Below are 18410 nucleotides of genomic sequence, written 5' to 3' on the forward strand. Positions count from 1 at the left end.
CTTCATGGGCGGGCACAAGTGCCGCACGCTGGATCTCAGGGGAAATCAAATGAATTTTTTTTTTCTTGTTTTCCCGTGCGGAAAACCTGGTGCGTCTTATAGTCCGGAGCGTCTAATGGTCCGAAAAATACGGTATATCAGTAGTCTCTGCATAGGCTTCTCTATACTATCCTGTTCCCCTTTATTTTTTATTTTTTTTCCAGATGGAGAGGGACAAGAGGGATAACCAAAACAGGAATAAATTATAAATTCTGTAGATTGGTACTGTCCCTTCTTCTTCTGTCAGATTAGCAGTGTAGTATTACCCTATTGGGAATGAATTGCCTATACATGAGTATGCCTATGTAAATAAAAAAAAAGGTTTACTTGTTTCACTGCTAAATAACTGGGAAATCCAACATTTGGTACCATTTACACATTTATGGTACCTCTGCATTACTATATCAAGTTCATAGGTGCTTCTGGTGTTGGAAGACATCTGAATGTTACAAAATATGCCACCCACCTAAGTATACAATGCAATGTTATGTATAGAAGTCACACTCACAAAAGGAGGTAATACTGGCACTTAGAAGCTCAGTTGACCAAATGCAGAGGCAGTGAGGAAAAAGGGAAAGCAATTATGTTCAGCTGGAGGGGCTGCACGTTTATTGAAGGGCCAGGCTGAAGTCTAACATTTTCTTTCCTCTTCAATGTTCTATACAAACACATGTTAAGATTTTCTACTTGCCATGTTTATCAATTGATTAAAATACTTTTTTATTTTCTAGAGATAGGCTTTCACTACTTCTCAAATCTTTATTATCACATCGCAGTTTATGTAGTCAGACAACAAGTTGGAAGACACTTAGTAGTTAGTCAATACCAAGAAACTTAATTAACAACTTCGCTGAGCAAGATGTTTCAAGGTAAGAAGCTTCAAGGTAAGGATGGAGCAAATATTGACCTACTGATAAGGAGGATATAACTAGTTTCAACACAACTCAATTATCTGCAAAATATAGCAAAAAACACAAAAACAATTTAAATTCAAAACTCAGCAAAAATATATTCCTTACAGTTCCCTTCCTTTTATCCTTGAACAAAGGATAACTACTTGATTTCATACCTTTTTTCAGGTTCTTCAGCATACATAACTTGAGGAAGCTGAATGATTCTTGATTTGCATATTGGCAATAACAATTTTAGGGAGTCATAAGTTTGACAGTTATTACAAAAGTTATATGGGTAATGAGATAAACGTATATCACTTTCAATAACCTCAGTGCCATTATAGATATTGCTAAGGACTCTAAGCAGTATGCTGACTGGAGTGGAGACAGCAATCAAACAAGAAGTTAACATATGCTGAGGACTATGCATATCAGATAAGCAAAAACTAGAATTATTATATATTTCTTTGGCAAGACGTTCCCATATGTTACCCTGGAAATCAGTCCAATCACTATACTTAATTCTTCGCTGGTGCATAGACAGGGTAGAGTATTTCTTTAGGTTATGGCTTGTTTGGGGACAAACGAAGGGCAAGACTTGAGGTTGATAGTGGCAAATTGTTGTGACCCATACAAGACAGAATATGATAATCAGGGCTCCAAAACTGCAGACAAGCAACCGGGCTGGTACTCGTGAATCAAAAAGCATCATCCTGGTGCTGGATCGGTGGCGTGTATCCAGGTGGGTCCTTCACTAGTCAGCACAGCTGTTCTAGTGATGGCTTGCACGGTGACCGGAGATCCAAAGGTTGGATCCAAGGATTTGTGCTTGTGCAGAGCTTTAACCAACATTGCGTCTCTGGCCTTGAATGGGTGTGTCGGTTGATCTGTAGGGAGAGGAAAAGAAAGAGCGATATCTTCGTAGTTGCTGTTCAATTTTCAATAAGTTTAGCTACATATTGGTCTTGGATTTGTTGGAGATCCCCGGGTGGTGGGAAAAGGTCTTCCCATTAAAATTTCAAAAGGTGACAGGTTATTTACAGGGTTGGGTGTCATTCCTATTTCTGCTAATATGGCTGGTAGGTATTGGTGCCACTTATGGAATGTCCCTCCAGTTGCTTTCCTAAGTTTGTCTTTCAATGTCCTATTTGTCCTTTCTGCTACTCCAGCACTCTGGGGGTAATATGGGATGTGAAACTTCCATGCTATGTTCATCGTTTTTTAAATCTCCTGCGTGACTTTAGAATTGAATGGAGTGCCATTATCTGAGCTTATTCTCACTGGGAATCCAAATCTGGGGATGATCTCTTTGCATAGTATTTTAGCTACATTAGCTTTTCTTTCCCGACAACAAAAGCTTCTACCCACGTGCTGAATCTATCTGTAATCACTACCATTATCTGACATCCATTTGAAGCCTTTGGCATGTTTGTGGAGTCAATTTGTAACTCTTGTAATGAACCCTGTGGAAGTACCAAATGTTCATGTTGTCCTACTTTCTTCCCTTGCACAAAATTTCTGGCACATGTTAAACAGCGAGAAAGTATGACTTCTGTTCCTTTAAATTTAAACGTCTGTTTCTTTAAATTTTGGGCACAAAAGCGCTTGTGTATTTCTTGTGTTGTGGTCTTAATGCTTTTATGTCCCATACCATGGATTTGAAAATAAATGAGGGGTACTGCTATCTGGAGCAGCCCTACAATCCTTCCTTATTATTATAATATTATATTATATATTATAATAATATTATATATTATTATATATATTTTACACTTAATCCTGCAGTGGATGTTAGAATAACTTCATAACCAGATAACCTTTGTGCTGTTAGGTGTTGATATGTTAAATTCTTAAGCAAATGTAGTACAGCATGGGATGTGTAAAGTATCGTCTCGTGACCCAAAGTTAGAAGTGAGACACTTTCTACAGCCATTGCACACGCCACCAGCACACGCAGACAGGCTGGCATGCCTTGCACAGTAACAGACAGTGTCTTAGAGACATATGCCACAGGCTTCAATTTACCTCCATGCATCTGAGCAAGCACAGCAGCCATGGTTTTACAATACTCTCTTGCATACAAAACAAATGGTACATTAAAATTCGGCATTCCCAATGCAGGGGCAGAGGTCAGGGATTCTTTTAACACCACATATGCTTTATTCATTTCATCAGACCATTGAATGTTATTAGTCTGGGGTGGTACTGGGACGGAGCTGTGAGTCCCAATATGAGCAATCAAGAATCCAGTGTCTGCAAAAATTGATCATGCCAAGAAAGCTGAGGAGCTGTTTCTTTGTCTGTGGGCAAGGCAGACTGGTAGTGGCATGTACATGGCTGGGAGCCAGCAGCCGGGATCTTGGGTTAAAAGAATTCCCAGGACTGTGACCTGTTGCCGACAGAACGGAACCTTTTTCTGCGACACCCTGCCTCCTGAGAGAGGCTACTGTACATACCAATAAAGTGGAACCATGCTGCGGCTGCCAGTTGGCAACCACCTGCTGGAGGGCAATTGAGAAGACTGCCGGGGGGTCAACAAAGCCCTGGGGCAAGTGGCACCAGGTATATTGTTGTCCCTTGAAGATAAAAGCCGTAAGGGGCTGAGTCTCAGACAATAATGGTATTGAGAAAAATGCATTGGCCAAATCAATACCATTGTAAAATTGGGTCTTGGGCGGTACTGCTGTAAGGATGGTACTAAGATCTGACATGACTGGTGTCAGGGGCGTAACCAGCTCATTGATGGCTCGGCTCTGAGATCCTGTGTAAAGCAGTATGAGCCATCAGGCTTTTTGACAGGCTTTACTGGAGTATTATAAGGAGAGCAAGTTCTCTTAAGTATGCCTTGCTGGCAGAAAGATTGAATCATGGGTGCTAAGGAATCTTCCTTGTCTTTAGTTAAAGGATACTGCTTTTGGTATATTGGTGTATGTGGTTTTGTAAGTGCAGTATATGGAGTGCAGTCCAGGAATCCCATGTCATATGGTCTGGTGGGCCATGTGCTGTCAGGAACTGGAAAATTCAATAACGGCAGTTGAAGGTTGTACTGACATTAATCCCTCTCTTTGGGTCAACAACCAGTGACATTCCCAGAGATCCCATCAGGTCTCTTCCTAACAGGTTAACTGGACAACTAGGTAATACCTTGAATGAGTGATGTATTCTCCATGTACTGTACATATGGGGATATGAGGTGTGCGTCTTGTAGGGGTGATGATGTTTATTCTCACAGAGGGCCCACCAGATGTAGTTGGACCTGACCGGGATCGGAGGACAGAACACGTCGCTCCTGTGTCCACTAAGAAGTCTGTCAGGAATTGTCCTACTTCTAATGTGTTTATTGGGTTTTCATCAGCCTGGTCAGAGATCTGGTAATACCTGGGCAAAAATGTTTGGGGCATCTAAAATGCTCCAGTTGTCAATAACCATTTTGGCAGTGCGCCCATGTTCAGGAATCATTCCATTAATCAGTGACTGAGTAAATACTATACTCAAATCTCCTCCTAATCCTAAACCTGCCTCCTCCTTCCACACTTTTCTAAACTTTCTAGCATAATCACTTATAGTTTCTCCTGGCTTTTGCTTGCATGCTAATGCAGTGGCCATGGATTTCCTATCTCCGTGTAATCTTACAAACTCAGTTTGTAACTCTTCCCATAACTTTTTATAGTGTGCTTCAGTTATAAGGGGATAATTATTTACATTTGTTTGTGCAGGAGTTGGGATGGCCAGGGTTGGTATGTTGCTCGATTGGAAAGGCACATCCCCAATATACAACTGATATGAAATTTAGACAAGATCCCTCAAGTGGGAATGGATAGGGACATTTTAAGTTCTCTGTTCCATTATTCAGGTGTAATGTAAAGGTGTCAGTGTAATAATCTCCTGCTCCACAGTTAACATTATAGGAGGCATCTCCGTTGTCAGGTTTCTAGCACACTTTATATGGTTTTTTTTTTTGTTTTTTTTATGTTTCTTATAGGGATATTTAGGTTCCTCTGGGTTATTCCGCTTACCTTGGGAATTTCACATAGTTGCAGTATAAATTACAGTATAAATATCAGATGGGTATACACAGTAATTGTTAATTTAGTTAGTTCAGTTAGTTCAGCAGGTAGCTGCAGTGCTTGCTGACATCCTGTTCCCAGGACTGCTTACCAAAACGCAACTTACGTCACGTTACTGCTTGCCCGAGGCAACCACAGCAGTGAGGATTGACCCAACCTCACCTTGGCAGCCAGATTAGTACACAAACTTATCTTATATACAATATCTCCTATACTTCTATATCATGCAACAAAATTCTTATACTCTATACATTAAAACAGAGGCCACGAGTGTGCACAAATTCAATAAAAGATTTCCCAAATTTTTCTAACTAAGGACCCAATTCTTCTATGACGGAGTCTACACTGCCACAGTGCTTAGGTTCGTAAGATATCTACAGGGACACAGGGGAGGGCAGAGGTAAAAAAAAAAAATTTCAATTTACCCGATCCTGGTCTTTTTAAGGTAGATGTCCCACTTATGACGCCAACCTAGGCGATTTCCTATTGATCCCAGATCAATATTTCCCTCTCTATCATGACCTACTGATAAGGAGGATATAACTAATTTCGACACAACTCAATTATCTGCAAAATATAGCAAACAACACAAAAACAACTTATATTCAAAATTCAGCAAAAATATATTCCTTACACTGGTAAAGTTGAGGAATGATTGTCATTCACTGCAGTCTGATGTACTATCTCTGTACAATCTGTTTTAGCTTTAACAAAATGATATACTTTAAAGCAGGGTTGCCCACACTTTTTTGGCCTGCAAGCTACTTTTTTATTGACCACGTCAAAAAGATCTACCAACAATAAAAGCATGGACTTAATAACTCCTGTGCGTGGTAGAGTTTATTTTGAAAGGCAGGGCTCCGCAATCTACTCGCGTTGTCTTTGCGATCTACCGGTAGATCGCGATCTACCTGTTGGGCACCCCTGCTTTAAAGGTATGCCTAAAATATCAATTCAGTTTGTTTCTAATCAGATAAGCCATTGTACTACATAGTTGTTTATGATCACAACTATGTAGTTCAATGGCTTATATCTGATATAGTGCCTAAAGATGAAATAGGGACGTATATTGTTAGGTGTATGACATGGGAGCAGCTGTCAATTACAAACTAGGATTATTATTATTGTTACACAGTATTTATGTAGCGCTGACAGACTTGTTACAAGATTTTTTTTTAACCTCCCTGGTGCGATAAAAAACCTTCTGAAAGCTAAAAACATAAAAAAAATAACACACCTGGTCCCACTGGTGTCCTTCAGCGTCCTGCTCGTTGGAACCCATTCTCGGGCCACGTCCTCTTCCTCGATCTGTTGTAGGGAGCTTCCCATGTTACAAACAAACATTGGATTGTCCAGTACTAGTTGTACTGAAAAACAAAATAATTTGGCAAACAAGGATGGTAAAAGCAGCAATGGTTTAAAGAGCCTGTTCACCAATGCTAGAAGTCTAGCAAACAAGATAGGGGAGTTGGAAACCCTAATGAGTTGTAGGCAACCAGCAGGAAAGGAACTAGAGGGCAGATATGTGCCATAAAATTTGCTGGTCTCAGTGCTATAATTCCAGGGATTGCAGTGTGGCTGTTCCAGCAGTCCATCCCGGGATTTCCCCACTGCTGGAGAAGAGTCCAGGTCCAGCTCCCAGGGGGAGTAAAAAGAGAGTGGCTGCCAGGGAGCAGAAAGAGGAAAAGAACATTCCTCTCCACAGTGTTCCAGAGAGAGAGAGAGAGAGAGAGGGCCACAGAGCGACAAAGCTCTGCACAAGTTGACTCTGGGTTTTTTCCCTATTTGAAAATGGACTGTTATAGAACACTGGACAGCTGAAGATAAGTGCTTATGTGTTTGATCTGTAACCGGCTGACGTTAGGCCATCCTGTTGGGATAATTTTGTTGTTGTGTTTTTTCAATAAAACCCTGATGCGGCATCCAGTCCTGCTAGTTGCCTACCATTTGTTAAGCTAACTCCCACAGAGTGAAGAGAGTTATGACTTAGTTGGCATTGCTAAATCCTGGCTTTGTTCTTCGCATGACTGGTCTGTCAATATTCCTGGGCTGTCAATATTCCTGGGTATACTTTCTTTCGTAAAGACAGAGTCAAACGAAAGGGTGGTGGTGTCTGAAAGTGAATGTGAAAGAAAAAATTGCGGAGGGAACAAGCAGTGAGGTTGAGGCATTATGGGTGGAGTTAAATGTGGGGTTGAATAACACACAATTAATGATTGGAGTCTGCTATAGGCCCCCCAGTGCCAAGGAAGAAATAGAAAATCAACTACTAGCACAGATAGAAAAAGCTGCAAAAAGTGGAAGTGTTTTAATCATGGGAGATTTCAACTACCCTGACATTGACTGGAGTATTGGCACTACAGGAAAAGCAAAAAAAAGGAAATTTGTGAATTTAATAAAAGATAAATTTATGATACAGTTTATATAATCCCCAAATAGAAATGATACTCTGCTGGACCTAGTTCTTTCTAACAATGCAGAGCCTATAACAAATGTGCAAATAAAAGAGAATCTAGGTAGCAGTGACCATAATATGATTTCATTTAATGTTAGCTGTAAACAGGAAGCAAAAACAGGAAAGATAAAAACATTTAATTTTAAGAGAGCAAATTTTCCATTATTAAGGGTGGCTGTCTGTGACTTAGACTGGGAGACAATATTGTCCTCAAAGAACACAGAACAAAAATGGGAATGTTTCAAGTCTGTTCTACAAAAGCAAACTGAAAAATATATTCCAATGGGTAATAAGTTTAAGAGGCTAAAATTAAAACCTATGTGGCTCAAGAAAAGGAACAAGAAAAGGGCATTTCAAAAAAAAAAAATGAAGGATCACCTTCATCATTTGAAACCTATAAAGAATATAACAAAAGATGTAAAAAGAAGATAAAATGTGCAAAACTTCAAAATGAAAGACTGATTGCAAAGGAAAGTAAGGCAAACGCCAAAAACTTTTCAAATATATTATTAGCAAAACGTTCAGATTTGAGCATGTAGGCCCCTTAAAGTATGTCGCTAGGTTGGTAACTGGAGATAAAGGCAAGGCAGATTTACTAAACACTTTTTTTTAGCTCTGTGTTCCCGAAGGAAAATGGCAGAGCTCAAGTTCAAATTCATAATAGCAATGTCACTGCCTTAAATGAGTCACAATGGCTCAGAATTGATATGATTGAGGAACAGCTGGGAAAAATTAAGGTTGACAAAGCACCAGGACCTGATGGATTACATCCACGTGTCCTCAAAGAGCTAAGCTCAGTTATTTCAAAGCCATTATTTCTAATTTTTAGATACTCTTTAGTCACTGACAGGGTACCAATGGATTGGCGTAAGGCCAATGTGGTTCCTATCTTCAAAAAGTAATTACCAGGTAACTACAGACCCGTTAGTTTAACGTTCATAGTTGGAAAGGTCTTAGGGAGTTTTATAAAGAGCCACATAGAGGAGTTTCTGCTAGAAAATAATATTATAAGTAATTGTCAGCATGGCTTCAAGAAAGACAGAAGTCAAACAAATGTACTCTCTTTTTATGAGGAAGTAAGTAAACAGGTAGACTGTAGAATAGCAGTTGATATAGTGTACTTGGACTTTGCTAAAGCATTTGACACTGTACCCCACAGACATGCAAGTTAGGGTCAATGGGGTCAATATGCAAGTTAGCGTCAATAGGTTTAGAAAAGTCAATCTGTAAATGGATAGAGAACTGGCTTAATGATGGCATCCAGAGAGTTGTAATTAATGACTCATACTCTGAATGGTCTAAGGTTATTAGTGTTGTACCCCAGGGTTCAGTGTTGGGACCTTTACTGTTTAACATCTTCATAAATGATATAGAGTTTGGGATTAAAAGTACCATTTCTGTGTTTGCAGAAGACACCAAACTATGTAATGGAATTAAGTCCATACAGGATGTCTATAATCTACAAGCAGACCTGGATGTACTGTTTGATTGGGCAGCCAAGTGGCAAAGGACATTTAATATAGATAAATGTAAAATTCTGCACTTGGGAGCTAACAACATGCATGCTTCATACTGTCTAGGGGGAATACATTTGGGGGAGTCAGAAATGGAAAAGGATCTGGGGTTTCTGGTAGATCATAGACCTAATAACAGCATGCAATGCCAAGCTGCAATATCTAAAGCTAGTAAATTACTTTCTTGTATTAAGAGGAATAGACTGCAGAGATGGAGACATAATCCTTCCTCTGTACAAAGCATTGGTCAGACCACATCTGGAATATGCAGTCTAGTTTTGGTGACCAATTCACAAAAAGGACATTGTGGAATTGGAGAGAGTGCAGAGAAGGGCAACTAAATTAATAAAAGGAATGGAGGAGCTCAGCTATGAGGAAAGATTAGCTGAACTGAATCTATTCTCCCTTGAGAAAAGACGTTTAAGGGGGGATATGATCACCCTATATAAATATCTAAACGGTCCATATAGAGCAGTGTTTTTCAACCGCTGTTCCGTGGCACACTAGTGTGCCTTGAGAGATCTTCGGGTGTACCATGGGAAATTATCCAATTTCAGTTAATTGGTCCCAAAATGATTTATTTACTGCAAAAAATTTGTCTTCATTTGTCTATCTCAGCGATGTATAGTGATAGGCAGAACCAAAAAAAACTCTTCCACTAGATGGCAGCAGGTAGCTAATTTACGTGTCTGACTTTTTGGTGGTGTTCCGTGGGATTTTTCTAATTGTAAAATATGTGCCGCGACTAAGAAAGGTTGGGAAACACTGATATAGAGAACTCTCTTCCCCATTATTCACTTTGAGATCATTACAAAGAACAAGAGGGCACTCTTTGCGTCTGGAGGAAAAAGAAGTTTAAGCTCCGGATAAGGAAGGGATTCTTCATTGTAAGGTCTGTGAAAATGTGGAATCGGCTCCCTCAGGAAGTAGTTTCAGCAACTACTATAGATTTTTTTAAGAAAAAGCTGGATGTTTTTCTAGAAGCACAGAATATAACAGGGTATTAAGGCTTTAAAGTAAAAATAACGAGGACTGTTGATCCAGGTAACATCCGATTGCCTCATGGAATCAGGAAGGATTTTTTTTGCCTTCCTCTGGACCAATATGTCTTATAGGGTTTTATATCTGGGATATGTTTATGTACCTAGTGGTTGAACTTGATGGACTTATGTCTTTTTTCAACCTAACCTACTATGTAACTATGTTGAACCAAGCAGTCACCTGTCTTATCTTCATTATCATCTGTCAGTTAAACAATTTGTTATGCACTTTTACCTTCTCACACTCTGATTGCTGTTAAAATAAAAGTTAGTTTATAGTAACTTTAAAAAGAAAAGCTGCTGGCTTCCTACAAATCAGAATACTGGTCCTTTCTGGACCATCAAAATTCTGACACTTGTTGTGACACAGCTTTTTTTACACCTTGTGTATTCCTATTAGTAAGTGATGCATCCCTGTCATTGCTAGACCAATAGTAGTGTCAGGTAACGGTTAAGATCTCATACTGTCCCTAACTTTGCCTATTCGTAACTGACCAGCATTCAATTGTCTTGTGAACAATTGGTGTGATTATGTAGAGGCAAACAATTTAAGTTGGTGTGATTATGTAGAGGCATCTCCAATTGGCTACCCATTATGCGTGCTAGAAGCATTATTTTTTTCTTAAAAGACCCTATAGACTCTCTGACTCTAGAAGCCTGTGAAGAACAATAAATTAGGTAGAAGGTAATAGATTGAAACAAAAATAAAATGCAGATGGGGAGAATTAACAGTTCCCTTGTGTGTTCTTCAGTTAATATCTGTTTGAAAACCACATTAATAGGCCGACACCTCTCTTTAAATGTTTGTAAACCCAGCAGCATGAATGCATGATGTAACATATATTGATGTGCACACTGCATGAAAAGGAAAGTGTAGAAAGCAATATAACCCAATTTTTTTATATTGAAAGTCATTCTGCATTTCTTTTTTCAGATGAGAAAGGGAACAGTGTAAATTCCAGTGCAGAATCCGTCAATTCATCTAATGCAAACAGTTCAGTGGGCTCCAGCTGTGTTCAGCGCTCCAACATGAATAATCTCAACTCCAGTGACCCTGACCTGGAAGTAATTAAAATGAACAGGCCAAATTCCCTGTAAGTACCCTTGCCTGCTCCTTGCTTTATATACCTTGCATGCAGTGCTTCATCATTCAGTAAAATATTGATATTTTTGTCATTATATATTAAAAGACTGCACATTGTGGTGAAATACATCTATTGTGTGCTATATGGATGCATGCTAATTAAAATTGCCATTTCATTTTAGGACTTTTCTGTGACATATATGATTGTTTTTAAAGATGATCATTTGTAATTATTGAAATAATTTATTGCAAGTAGACCCATTAGTAACTATAATAAATGCTTGATTTTGTTAAAGCAATTTAAACAGCTCCAAATAAAGTTAAGAGTTTCAGGTTGGTGGGGATTAGTAACAACAGTAATATTGGGTAACACCAGGTCATATATATTTTTCTGTTGTATAATTTATGTGTATTATTATTAAACAGGATTTATATAGCGCAGTTCTGTACATTAAATAGGGGTTGCAAGTGACAGACGAATACAGACAGTGACACAGGAAGAGAGGACCCTGCCCCAAAGAGCATACAATCTAAGAGGTGGGGAAATTAACACACAATAGGAGGGGAGATATGTAGTGGTGGAAAGTAGTGACGGTTTTAAAAGATGGGTAAGTAAGTTTGAAAAGATGAGTTTTGAGTGCTCTTTTAAATGAGCAGAAAGTAGGAGCAAGCCCAATAGGACTAGGTAGACCATTCCAGAGAGTTAGGGCAGCTCTAGAAAAGTCTTAAAGCCGTGCGTGTGATGAGGTTATAAGTAAAGAAGTCAGTTGTAGGTCATCGGAGGAGCGGAGAGAGCGAATGGGGGAGTATTTATTATACCAGGTCAGAAAGGTAATTGGGACAAGAACTCTGGAGCGATTTGAAGGCAAAGCACAGGAGCTTGAATTTGATTGTAAGGTGAAATGGAAGCCAGTGAAGAGAACGGCAAAGAGATACAGCAGAAGAAGAACGGTGGAAAGGATGGATGAGTCTGGCTGCAGCGTTCATAATAGATTGTAGAGAGAGTCGGGTTAGTGGAATACCAGATAGGAGGATGTTACAGTAGTCCAGACGAGAGGTGACAAGAGCGTGTAAAACGAGTTTGGTGGTCTCTGGGGACAAGTAGGGGTGGATTTTGGAGATGTTGCGTAGGTGAAAGTGACAGGACCTGGAAATGTTCTAAATATGGGGGGTTTATGAGAGGACAGAATCAAAGGTGACGTGCCTGGGGGGGTGGGGTTGTTTGGTGCGAATAACAGTGTTGTTAGTGGGAATATGTCAGGGGGAGATTTGGAATTTGAGAGGGGGGAAGATGATAGGTTTTGTTTTATCCAGGTTGAGTTTCAGGAATCAGTCAGACATCCATGATGATAATAATAATGTTCTCTTGTGTAATTTATGTATGAAAATGTGTCCATTTTATTGTTCATTGTAGGTAGAAGGTTGTTGGCATTTGTGTTATTTGCTCTTATCGAGGGATAGCTACCGGTTGTTTTGTAGTCTTTGCCTTTTGAGAATAGTAGACAATTATCATAGAAAACACAATTTATGGATTTACTACCCTAACATGCTCAATTTTTTTTTGGAAGCATCCTCTGTGTTCTGCTATTGTAATATTTATACATTCTTGTATGTGTATATATATATATATATATATATATATACATGTTCAGGAAATCATTTAGGCCATCAGATAAACCATTTTTAATTTGACATTTTTTTTTCTTTTAACTTTTTAAAGTAGACATTATATGCTGGTTTTGAAACAGAATGAAAATAGGTGATTTAGGAAGCTGTGTTGCTCTTCATATTTATTATTTTTAATCCTGCAGTTGTAAAGATATCCTTATAAATAAATCGTGGCTAGCCCGAGTACTACAACACTCAGAACCTGATATGTTTTCATTCGAATGTCTGTAATATCAACATGTATAAATATATTCATAGTGTGTTATTTTTAAAACATTTATTTAAAAGAGAAAATAATATCCCACAGACTCATTCTTTATATTTTTCCCCTTTTTACAGGTTAAAGTATTTTGTACTTGTAAGTTGGTTGTGATAGGTCATCTACTTCTAAATGATCTTTTGTTTTTGGTTCTTGGCTACTAGTACATGGTGCTATGTCCTTATAAATTATTATATATTTCGAAATGACTTTCAGAAGCTGAATGTTGATAAAAAAAAATATAGAGGTGATATAAATATAAATGGACAATTTGGACACATTACCTGACCTAATCCTTTCAAAATTATTAGTGTCTGGTCTATGATACAAATGAAAAGTGAAATAAATGCACATAATTACATAAAAATACACATCATCTAGTAGTAAATTGAACTTGAGGTTTTTCAGACACTGATTGTTCACAGATGTACATTTGTACAATATTATTGTGACCAAGTAAAATTCCAAGTCATATATTGCTGAATATTTACCAGTAGTTATCTACTACTTAGGAGTTTTAAGATGTAAATATTTTCTTTTTTCTATTCAAGTCTAAGCTGAAAAATATATATTTTTATAAAGTCTAACTGTCTTGGGTTATGTTATCTAAATTCTTTAATGTGTGAAGCGGGGTAGGAAGGCAGTTTCCTTTATTTCCTTAAAAAATTTTCTGGCTAATCAAAGGCATCAAGTAACACATGTACCATTTCCTGTCCTCTGCTTTTTTTCTCTGGTGTAAAGAAAGTCATTTTGGCCTCAAATTAGTAGCACTTTTGCACTGAGAACATTGTTGCACTTGGAAGTCAAGCAAGCTAACCTTTCGGAAGCAACAGTCATCAGTGAGATTAGAAAAATAAATTTCAGAAACTTACAAGATGTTTAAAAAGGAATCAGTGAGGCTCCTGACCCCGATGGGTTCCTATTGGCATAATATAAACAATTTCTGCCTCCGCTTAAAGGCCCTTTTCTAACTGCATTTAATGTTCTCCCACCAGACTACCCCTTACCGGCCAACTCTTCCAATGCTCACAAAACCGTTATACTCAAACCAGATAAAGATGCTAAATCTTGTGCAAGTTACCGGCCGATATCGCTGTTGAACTGTGATGTCAAGCTTTTTTCCAGTATCCTAGCATGTAGACTGACACTTATACTCAAAAACCTCATACACTCAGACCAAAGCGGGTTTCTTCCTTTAAGAGAGGGAAGAGATAACACCACTATAACACTGAATCTGATACATCATGCCACCACACACAAAATTCCTTCTTTGATTTTCTCGACTCACGCAGAAAAGGCATTTGACCGAGTGAATTGGGAGAATTATGAGACAGGTCCTTAGGTTCATAGGCACCCCCGGATCGCCTTTTTGACTGAATTCAGGCCTTATACTGCAACCCTACTGCCTCTGTAAGAGTCAATGGTATTCTTTCAAGTCCATTCTCTATTGCCAATAGAACGAGACAAGGATGCCCGCTGTCTACCCTGTCTTACTTCTTGAGCCTCTACTGAGGAGAAAAGTACAGTTCCATCATTTTGTTTCCTCGCTCCCACCAGCGCAAGATTTTTGCGGTCCTCTCGCTCCTTTGAAGAGTTTGTGCATTACTGGAGACCCACTAAGAGGGGTGCTGTTTTTATATGTATATTAATTCCAGTTGGAGTCCTGTGATACCCCTGACCTTTCTTTCATAACTAAATGGGAGAGACCCTTAACATTCAATTTACAAATGACCAAAAGGATAGCATGCTACACTATGGGCATAGGGTATGGATTAGTAACCTGTACCAAGAGACAAATTACAAATTACTTACTAGATGGTATTGGATGCCAGACAGTTTAACAAAAATGTATCCACATACAAATCCGATGTGCTGGAGGTGCGGGCAACACACTGGCACTTTTTTACACACCTTCTGGAGCTGTCCTGCTTTGACCTCGTTCTGGTCAGGTGTGGCAGAGATCATTTTGAGACTAACAGGAATCTCCATCACTGATAAATCAGAACTCGCCCTGCTTCATGTGTCGACACTCTCGAGGAAAAGCCTTTAAAACCTCTTTGCTATGCCACCTACTAAACACAGCCAAGGCGTGTATCCCACCATTATGGAAGCAATCTGCTCCTCCTACTTTACAGCAATGGATTTACAGGGTGAACGATATACAATTCATGGAAGAGCTTATGAAATCAGGGGCTAAATTCCCTAATAGGCCGGTACTTACCTGCTTTTTCTGGACGACTTTAAATATTCGGCAGACTATGTAAGATTACTCCATCCTCCAGTTTAGGATCCTAGTGCTCCATGGACGTATCCAACCCCTTTCCCACCTTACTTACTCCCCACACACACACCCTGCTTTAGTCCCCTACTTCCCTCCCCTATTTCTTTTTCTATTCTATTTCTTCCTTCTCTTCTTCTTTTCTCTTTTTTACTCCCATCAATTTATTACTAAAAACTGGTGACCAACGGAACTGGGATTGAACTATGAGGAAGCTGTTTTCTTTAGGATGTTCAATATACTTGATGACTGAACAATATTGTCAGATGTTTTTTATACACCAGAGATAGTAAAATGTATTGCTATGTTTTGTCATTGTCTTTCAATAAGTTTGTCTTTTACTTGCAAAAAGTGGTAATCCTGAGTCAGATGTGGGGTACCTAAAAGCAGGTTTAAAACCCACTTACCTTGTTCCGTCGCTGTCCCCCGGCGTCCTGCTGGTCCCCGCAGGTCCTGGGGACACATCTGCCTCCTCTGATTTTCAGCCGCAAGTGCAAATTCGATGCACAGGGTTTCCCGGTGACATTGGTACATGCGTCGATGTGGCTGGGATTTAGCGGTGGAAATTCAAATCATTTTGTTTTGGATTCAATGCAAAATAGCTGAATTGAGTCCACTACAAAGAAATATTCACAGTATTTATATAATTATATTATATATATATTATACATGCTACTATACACCTTCATTACATGTTTAAATATTTTTTTTAACAGATTTTTGTGTTTTGGTATTTAAAGTTTATTACTAAATTTATTAAATATCAGTGAGTTATGCCTAAGGATTACAGCCTACATTGAAAAATAAATTTCCATGCAAAAAATTGTACTGCTTTTGCATGAAAATTTGGAATGAATTAGACAGCCAAGGAGGTTAACATTGAAATACATATATATATATATATAGCGATCTCTAACACATTTTTCCACGCATGAAAACAGTGGAAACTTTCTCCACAGTATTTGGAAGTTAAACATTTTAAAGAAATAGTTATTATTTAGAGTTTATCCTTGGGTCACACCAGTAGACAGCGCTGTGTCCTTATGTAAAGTGTGTTTCAAGCTCTTGCTGTCTGCATTAGTTACACACTGTACGAGGGGGTGCTGAGAAGTTCCTGGCTTTACCCCCTTCCAGATGAAATAGAAAAATTAGTGTGGTGGCATATGACAGCCTAATATCTTAGTATGTAAATGTGCAAATATCAGGTCTGGGCACCCCCAACCTCAACTGACCTGGCAACCTGCGATGCTGTCCATGAGCTGATTATTGAGGACCGGTAAATATCTGCAAAAAAGATAGCCCAGACACTTGACACCTCGCGGGAGCGTGTTGGGTTTGTTATCACCTTTATCCTAGACATGCGCAAGCTTTGAGCAAAGTGGGTGCCGAAATGTTTGAACAGTAATCAGAAGCCTGTTTTGGTAAATCAGGGCCGTTTTGGTCCATTTTGAAGCTGCACAGGACTTTGTGGCTTCGTTAGTGACTGAGGATGAAACCAGGCTCCACATCTAGGATCCTGAAACCAAGGAACAGTCAAGGGAATGGCGCCACAGCGGGTCCCCACGGCCAAAGAAGTTCTGGGGGCAAAAAAGTCATGACGTCCCTTTTCTGGGACAAAGACGGTATTCTGTTGGTGGACTATCACCGGACAGTATTATGCTATCCTCCTGGACCAGCTGAAGGAGGCAATTAAGACAAAACGCTGTGGAAAATTGACCAAAGGGATCCTTTTTTTTGCAGGACAATGCACCTGCACACACATCCAACGTTGTGGCTGCCAAATTGAACTCCCTGGGTTTCCAATTGGTCCACCATCCCCCCTACTCACCTGACCTGGCCCCTTCGGACTATTATCTGTTCCAGAATTTGAAGAAACACCTGAAGGGGCAACGTTTTGAGGACATTTCTGACGTTAAAGATGCTGCTGAGAGCTGGTTTGCGGCCAGACCAAGGGACTTTTATTTGGTCTAGAAAAGCTGCAACTACGCTGTACCAAGTGCATCAATCTCAGGGGGAAATATGATCTCAGGGGGAAATAATATTTCATAACTCTGGCTGTCTTCTTTCTGTGAAAAGCCAGGAACTTCTCAGCACCTCCTCGAACATAAAGGCAATATTCAGTATACTGGGGGCCAACAATAATGCACAGAAGATCGTTTAAGAGCAAGTGACCCATCTCGACCAGCCTTAAAAGTACAAAATACTTTCACCTTTAAAAAGAGAGAGAAAAAGTCAGACCCTTATGTTTTTTGTTTTTTTTTCTATTGATTACGGTTACAACTACATATTGTTCCCTAGTTTATACTTGATTAGGACCATTTTACTAAATTTTTAGGTAAAAATAAGTACCTCAGTTTATATGCGAATTGGTTTACATTTGAGTATATATTGTATATCTTGAATCTATCATTTTTATTCAGATAAAAGTGTAAACCTGTCACAAATTTGAGAAAGTCAAAATGAAAATAGAGCAGGGGAAATAAACTTGTAAGGGAGCTATTGACATGAAACCTGATGTCGGTAACAACCCAAGTAACCCACATACACAATGAAATCAAAACAAACAAGTCCATAAATTCATTTATGTTTAATAAAGAGGAAAGACACAAGTAATAAAACACAATAAGTAATAAACACACTTTCTTCCACACCAACTGTCTTCAGATCTTGAAGGTTTTGGGGGCCTCTTCTATGAACTCTGATCTTCAGTTCTTTCTATAAATGTTAATTGGATTTAAGTTAGGTCATTGAGTGGACGATACCGGCAGCTTTATTTTCTTTCTGTGAAACCAATTGAGAGTTTCCTTGGCTGTGTGTTTAGGATCATTGTCTTGCTGAAATGTCCGCCCTCATTTCATCTTCAGCATCCTGGTAAATGACAGCAGATTCTCATCAAGAATGTGCCAGTACATTTCTCTGTTCTCTTTCCATAAAGTCTGCCAGTACCAAATGCTGAAAAACAGCCCCACACCATGATTTTCCCACTTTCCAACTCCACTGCCGCTATGGTGTTTTTTGGGAGAACAGGGAGGGGAATAGAAGTGCAGGGCACGGGGAGGGGGGAGGAGGGGAAAGGGGCAGTATTGTTACTTGCTTATTACTACCTTTACATC

The 18410-nt window shown here is 39.1% G+C and overlaps 1 protein-coding gene across 3 annotated transcripts in view; it reads left to right on the top strand.

Moving 5' to 3' along the window:
* The window catches only part of ARHGAP26 (Rho GTPase activating protein 26), a 405537-nt gene that overhangs the window by 321218 nt on the left and 65909 nt on the right, over positions 1–18410 (top strand). For 2 of the 3 annotated variants that reach the window (XM_072400904.1, XM_072400903.1), the window contains one exon: positions 10943–11102. In XM_072400904.1, the coding sequence (XP_072257005.1) occupies positions 10943–11102 (160 nt within the window). Of the gene's footprint in view, positions 1–10942; positions 11103–18410 lie in introns of those variants that run through there. The other variant, XR_011919418.1, reaches the window with a different exon arrangement.

Source organism: Pyxicephalus adspersus, chromosome 2 (genome assembly GCF_032062135.1).
Source record: "Pyxicephalus adspersus chromosome 2, UCB_Pads_2.0, whole genome shotgun sequence".
In the NCBI taxonomy this organism is placed as follows: domain Eukaryota; kingdom Metazoa; phylum Chordata; class Amphibia; order Anura; family Pyxicephalidae; genus Pyxicephalus; species Pyxicephalus adspersus.